At 41.5% G+C, this 6,860-nt stretch overlaps 1 protein-coding gene across 2 annotated transcripts in view; it reads left to right on the top strand.

Annotated features, from left to right (window-relative positions):
- Nucleotides 1-6,860, top strand: part of SH2D4B (SH2 domain containing 4B) — a 147,525-nt gene that overhangs the window by 57,048 nt on the left and 83,617 nt on the right. For both annotated transcript variants that reach the window (XM_019502295.1, XM_019502296.1), the window contains exon 4: nt 1,834-1,981. In XM_019502295.1, coding sequence (XP_019357840.1) covers nt 1,834-1,981 — 148 coding nt within the window. The remainder of the gene's footprint in view (nt 1-1,833; nt 1,982-6,860) is intronic.

Raw genomic sequence — 6,860 nt, 5'->3', positions numbered from 1 at the left:
TATATATATATATATATATATATATATAAAAATACTAGGTTCTGCTAAAGATTATGGTGCAGATTGAGCCCTCAACATTGGTGATGTCTTGTTCTCTATATGAGGGGGTGACATGAGTCTAAGCAAACTAATACTGCAATCCACTGGCAGGATGAAGTAATTACTGAGAGTATACCACAGATTTCAGAAGATGGTCATAGCTAGGAACTAATGCCAAGACTTCAGTCACATACACTTGTTTGGGGATCTTGATTAGCTCTTGTAAGCTACTATATAGGTCAAGCTGTGTTAGCATGGTACCTGGAAAAGAGACATCCAAGTAAAACTTGGATACCAAATTAGCACTACAGCATAACTCTGCACAGGGTGGGACTGAGTCTTGATCTGGAAGTTATGAGATTTAGAGAATATCAATAATCAGTTTATAATCTCAGTCCCAGTATCTCTTCATTCACTTGTATGTATTTAGAGTGTTTAATAAAATAGACTGTAGATTGTATTGGTCATGTTGTGAACCCTGCTGTAATGAAAACTGCAGAGGTATATAACACACTGGATTTATTTTTGGAGTGATAAAATATGTCCTGCCACAAAGTTCAGGGTATATGCCCATAATATAATAAAATACACTGAAATGTGTAGAGATCCCCCTTGGAATGTAGGAGTAATCCTGTCCAAAAATCACTGTGCCTCTACTTCCCACTCTACAATCCTATCCAAAAACCACTGTCCCTCTCCCACTCTACCTCTCTACCCTATACCCAACACTTGGGGAAAAATGAACAAATGCAACTTTTACATTTAAGAACCATTTGCTCAAATGTCTCAGAATAGGTGCCATGCTAGAACAAGTCAGTCTCTTTTAACACACATAACAGATTATTTTCTATTCATTTAAATAGCTATAATACTTTCCAAAGACTTCAAGCCTAAGAGTACGTGGTTGTATACTGAACCCTGGGAAATGTCAAAGACCTTAACCCACCTATTTTTCAGTGTCACCTTGTTCTCATTGAAATCAGTTGTAAAAAATCCCATCTCAAAGACACAGTTAAATCAACACTAATCCCTTTTGAAAATACCATTGTTAAGCCTTATACATGCCCAGGGTACTTAAGGCTATTGGCTAATAAAAAGCCAATTTTAGTTGAAAATCCACTGCAAAGATTAGAAAAGAAAAAAAATCAGTTTTATTTCATGGGGCTGTTCTTGGAGATCAGTTAATGTTCAGTTTCTAGAATAACCCGTATTTGCTCTGGGCATTTTTAGCTACAGGTTGGATTATGACAAAATGTTTGTGAGGAAATTTTATTATCTAACTTTGGTGTTATAGAAACATGTTCTCTTTGTTGCTTATACCATGTAGATGCTGTACTCTGTGCTGCTAAAATAAGGAAACTGTAAAGCACTTAAAGCAAACAATGAATTCCACAAATCCTGCATTGGAAGATATGAGTGGTCTTTGACTTAAAGTTGTCACCCATGGTGATGTAGCTTGTGCGAAAGCAACAGGGCAATTTATAGAAATATGGCTAACAGGTATCACATGACAGCAAATTTTCCTTGCCAGATTTCAGGCAAGCAATCCGTTTTCAGTACTTATATGGCCCTGACCACTGTAGTATGTTATGATAGTATTTAGTGTATTAATCTTCAGAACATCCTATGAGATAGAAAAGTATTGTTATTCTTATTTTATAGATGGAAAGGTAGTGAGACTAGTGGTGATTTGTACACACAGGAAGTAAGGGGAGAAAGGGGGATTAAATTTATTTCCTAAATGCTGAGCATCTTACTTCGCTAGTGATTTATGATTCATCTTCTTTCATTTAGAAAAGAGAAGAAGAAGAGAGGCAAAAAGGTGAAGAACTGATACGGCAACAGGAAGAACTTAGAGCAAAAGAGTTGTACTTGAGTCTTAAGCAAGCTCAACAACATAGCCAACATAATGAGCATGAGGACCAGGAATGGGCAGAACAGTGTGAGTAGAATTAATGTCTGAATGAGCATGCTGTGTGCAAGTCTTACCTAAAGACATGAAAGCTATAAGCATGTATGACGTTTATAAAATTCACACAAAAAAGTAATATGGAAAGGAAGCTTCTTTTTAGAACCACACAAAAAGGCAGTATTCTAGATGAACTTACATTTATGATTTGGTTCTGGTGTCCAGCCTGGCTAAGTGCCTCAAGTTAAAATACTAGGTTGTTTTTTTTTAAAGCACCTTGCACAGTGTGAAATAATGCATAATTTTGTAGAAAGTAACTTATTTAACCATGTCTTTTCAATTTTGCTAATTTTTCTTATTTCAGATTTCTTCTTGTATGTTGGCATCTCTCTGTTTCTTTAAACTGCCTTTTGCCACTAATAAATTCTTGAAAACAGAAGCGTTAACAAATATTGGAATATTTTGTGTTCAATATAATTTGTAAAACTTAATTTAAATACAGAATATTTTGATCTGCATTTGAGCACCTCTCCTGTAGGGCCAGATACAGACATTACACTTTTTCCCACATAAGTGACTGGAAACTGGTTTATAACTAAAAGGAAACTGTAAAGCACAAAAGAAATTTGGCATGCAAAACCAGTCTATATCCGGAAGCAGAACAGAAGTTTGGCGCACACAGACTGGTTTAAAAATGGCAGAACTCACTCTAAGATTTGCATCCCCCCCTCCCCCCTGCTTGCAATCAAAGGGCAAATATGTGTTCTGTTTGCTACTGATTTAAGCTATTCCGCTATACTGGTTATATAAAACCAAGTGACTTGGATTGATTCCACCTTGGGCTTTTTGAATGTCTGTACCGCTTAGCCTATAAGTCAGTGTGATCTTGTTAGCCAAATAGTTACTTCCTTTCATGCTGGTAGGGCCAGACCCCGATGCCAGTACTCAAGCAGATTTCCACTGACTTTAGAGGTTTGTTTTGTAAAGCATTTAGATCAGGGGTTGGCAACCCATGGCATGCAAGGCCATTTTCCTCAGCATGTGTTGGGGCCGGGGGGTGGGGAGGCAGCAGCTGTTTGCAGCTGGCTCAGGTTACTGGGTAGCTGCTGATAGCCACGGAGCCTGGGCTGGGAGGCAGAGGCTTTGGGTGGGGGGCAAGGGGCACAAGCAGAGCATCCTGCCATGTACCTCTTGCCCTTGTTTTGTCTTTCTGGCATGCTGGCACTCTGGCACCTTCCAAGGTAGGCATTGTGGGTTTTTTCAGCACTCTGGCCAAAAAACTTTGCCTACCTCTGATTTAGATCATGATCTTTAATGGATCTTTGTGTGATTTTGTCATTCCATAATGATCATTGCTCAGCTTCTTTTGTAGCTCATTGAAATCTTTTATCAGTATCATTTGTGTGACCAGCAATAATTTAGAAACCCAACAGAAGCTTGTATTTATCAGTGACCCAATTAAAAGGGGAATGACTACCTGATGGTGTGTGCTCTATATACAGTTAGTCCAAGCCAGGCTGCAGGGACTAAAATGTATTTAGATCTCTCAGTCATATAGTTATAATGTGGGGATAGGCTGTGTACTCACTTGTACATGGGTGAAGTTCTCACTAATGATGAGAAATACACAGTTTTACTGAGGGAAGACTATACTTCATGCCTCCTCATCTATATTGGTTTGATTACTCTGCACAAAGACAGGAAGACTAGCTCTAACAATTACATTGTCTTAATTATGTGCAATAAAACTTCTAAAACAGCATTTGTGGGAGAGGGTCAAAGATAATTGTGTGATGAATGAGATAATTTAGCATCTTCTGAAGTAGGGAAAGCTAAACAATAAAGGTTATGTTCTGTAGTGTTGCTAATTTACAGCAAAGGAAAACTGACAGAATTAAAACACATCTCAAACGCATGAGATAAGGTGGTGTATTTTTCTCTCCACTTACTGCAAAAGTTAGGAGACTAATTGTCATAGTCCAGCCACCTGCCATTGACATGCAACTAAATCATTTGATACTAAATTATGTTGCTATATATGACACACTGGTGTCAAATGTGGTAGCTCATTGACATTATTTTTGATAAAATAAAATGACCATATATTACATTTTCTTTGAAGAAAAGAATTATTTTCTGATAAATAATTTAAGTACGGGACAATTTGTTCATTCCAAAAGGGAATTTATATTTTCTTGTACTCTAGGTCTCTGAAGGCCATTAGACATTACATAGACATTACACTTCACAACCCAATAATGTGTTACAACCCATAACGTAATACATGTGCATGAGGTTAAATCTCATTTAGGGGCTTGACCATGGCTTGATATCAAAAGCTTGATGGACATAATTTAACTGAACCAGATGTAGTTGAAACAGGTTCTGTGACTGGTTTGTAATATCTATCATGCAAATGTGATTTACAGTCCACCTGCACTGAGAGTTATGTAATTTGTCTATCAGGTGTAGTTCCAGAGCCTGTATTTTCTTATCTCCGTGCTTTGTTGTTCTGTGTGGGTATGAGTGAGGTAAAATAGATAAAGCAGGTTTTGTTGCTGGAAGTGCAAAGTACTCAATTATCACCTTGGTATTTGCCAACTTGAAAATTCAAGTAGCCACTTGAGCTAGGAGGTCTTAGCAGTGGGATCCTGGGCTGTCCTGCAGCTATAATGGCTCAGACATGGGTGTGAGAAAGATGAGACCAGGCCTAATCCATGCAGGGCTCACACATGGGTGTGAGAAGGTGCTGAGACAAGGCATGCTTGGTTCAGGGAACAGACATGGCTATGAGATGGAGCTGAGACCAGGCACACTTGATGCAGGGCTCAAATATGGGTGTGAGATGGAGCAGAGATTGGGCACGCTCAGTGCAGGGCACAGATAGGGGTGTGAAATGTAGCTGGTATTTACCAGCACTGAAAGTAGCTGCTTGACATGCACAATAGTGGGATGGGCAGTGCCTTGTTCTAGGAGGTTTCCCTCTCATCCTCCAAGCAATCACCCTTGAGGTAGGGTAGGATCTGAGGATCAAGGGCAAGCTTGGTGTCAGTGACCATGATCTGATTACTTTCTCTGTCCAACACAGGATAGGCAAATCCTCAACTTTGGGAAGGCTGACTTCCACAGACTCAGGAGACTGGTTAGTCAGGCACTAAGGCACCATGGCCCCCTAGGAAGGGGAGTGCATGAGGAATGGTTGTTCTTAAAGAACTCAATCCTCAAAGCGCAAGTGAAGTCCATCCTGTCCCACAGGAAATGCAGTCAGAGGGCAGGGAAGCCCCCTTGGCTTAACAGGGAACTTCTGGGGCTCCTAAAACAAAACAGAGAAGCCTACATCAGATGGAAAACTGGAATCATTACAAAGGAGGACTACTCTGCACTAGCCCATACCTGTAGGGAGCGGTCCAGAAAAGCCAAGGCAGCAACTGAACTCAGGCTAGCCACTGGAATCAAGTATAACAAAAAGTCATTCTGCAGATATGTGGGAAGTCAGAGGAAGAACAAAAGCAACATTGGCCCTCTACAAGATCAAGTGGGGCAGCTGACACCCAAGAAAAGGCCAATCTCCTAAACAATTATTTTGCATCAGTTTTCCACCCGTGCAAGGGGGTCACACTGTCAGATAGGATGCAAAGCAACCAGGGCTTGGGAGATGGGCCCACGATTGATGCAGCTCAAGTGAGAGAACACCTCGAGAGGCTTGACATCCATAAGTCCATGGGCCCAGATGGATTACACTTGAGAGTCTTAAAAGAGTTGGCGGACATCATAGCATGCCCTATGGCCAAGATATTTGAAAACTCATGGCACTTGGGTGATGTACTGGAAGACTGGAAAAGAGCCAACATGGTCCCAGTCTTCAAGAAAGGAAAGAAAGAAGATCCAAGGAATTACAGACCTATCAGCCTGACTTCCTTTCCTGGAAAGATCTTGGAGAAAATTATCAAAGGATCCATCTGCAACAGGCTAATGGAAGGCAACCTACTGAATGCCAGCCAACATGGTTTTATTACTGGAAGGTCTTGCCTGGCCAACCTCATTTCCTTCTATGACAAGCTGGTGCATTGCCTAGACAAGGGTGATGAAGTTGACATTATTTATCTGGACTTGAAGAAGGACTTTGACTCCCATGATACCCTCATGACCAACCTGGGGAACTGTGGCCTCAAACATCTCATGGTCCGATGGCTAGGGAACTGGCTCCAGGGTTGGACCCAAAGGGTACTAGTTGATGGGAATAAATCAGTGTGGCACAGGGTTACCAGTGGAGTCCCCCAGGGCTCAGTGCTTGGGCCAGTAGTCTTCAATATCTTCATTAATGACCTGGATTTGGGCATCAGATGCAGACTGAAAAAATTTATGGATAACACTAAACTATGAGGGAAGGCGGTCATGCTGGAGGACAGGCTGGGGATACAGGCTAACCTGGACATGCTTACAAAGTGGGCAGACCTAAACCTGATGGCATTCAATGTAAAAAAATGCAGGGTACTCCACCTTGGGAGAAAAAACCAGCATCATAGTTGTAGTCTCAGCACCGTGACTGAAAGGGACTTGGGGGGGTCTTGAATGACCACAAGATGTACATAAGCCCCCAACGTTGTGGCCGGCAGAGCAAACCAAACTTTGGCATGCATCCACTGATGCATCTTGAGCAAAACCAGGAATGTCATCCTCCCACTTTACTCGGCCTTCGTGAGACTTCAGCTGGAGAACTGCATCCAGTTTTGGGCCCCTCACTTCAGGAGAGATGTGGATAAACTCAGGAGAACCCAGAGGACAGCCACTCAAATGATCAAAGGCCAAAAGAGCAAGCCTTACGAGGAGAGGCTGAGGGACATGGGACTCTTCAGCCTGGTGAAGAGAAGGCTCAGGGGGGACTTGGTGGCTGCCTATAAGCTCCGGGGGG

This window comes from Gavialis gangeticus, unplaced genomic scaffold (assembly GCF_001723915.1).
Source record: "Gavialis gangeticus isolate Ggan-Ray unplaced genomic scaffold, GavGan_comp1, whole genome shotgun sequence".
NCBI lineage: Eukaryota > Metazoa > Chordata > Crocodylia > Gavialidae > Gavialis > Gavialis gangeticus.
The sequence above is the reverse complement of the archived record's forward strand: the minus strand, read 5'-3'. Positions and strand labels throughout refer to the sequence as shown.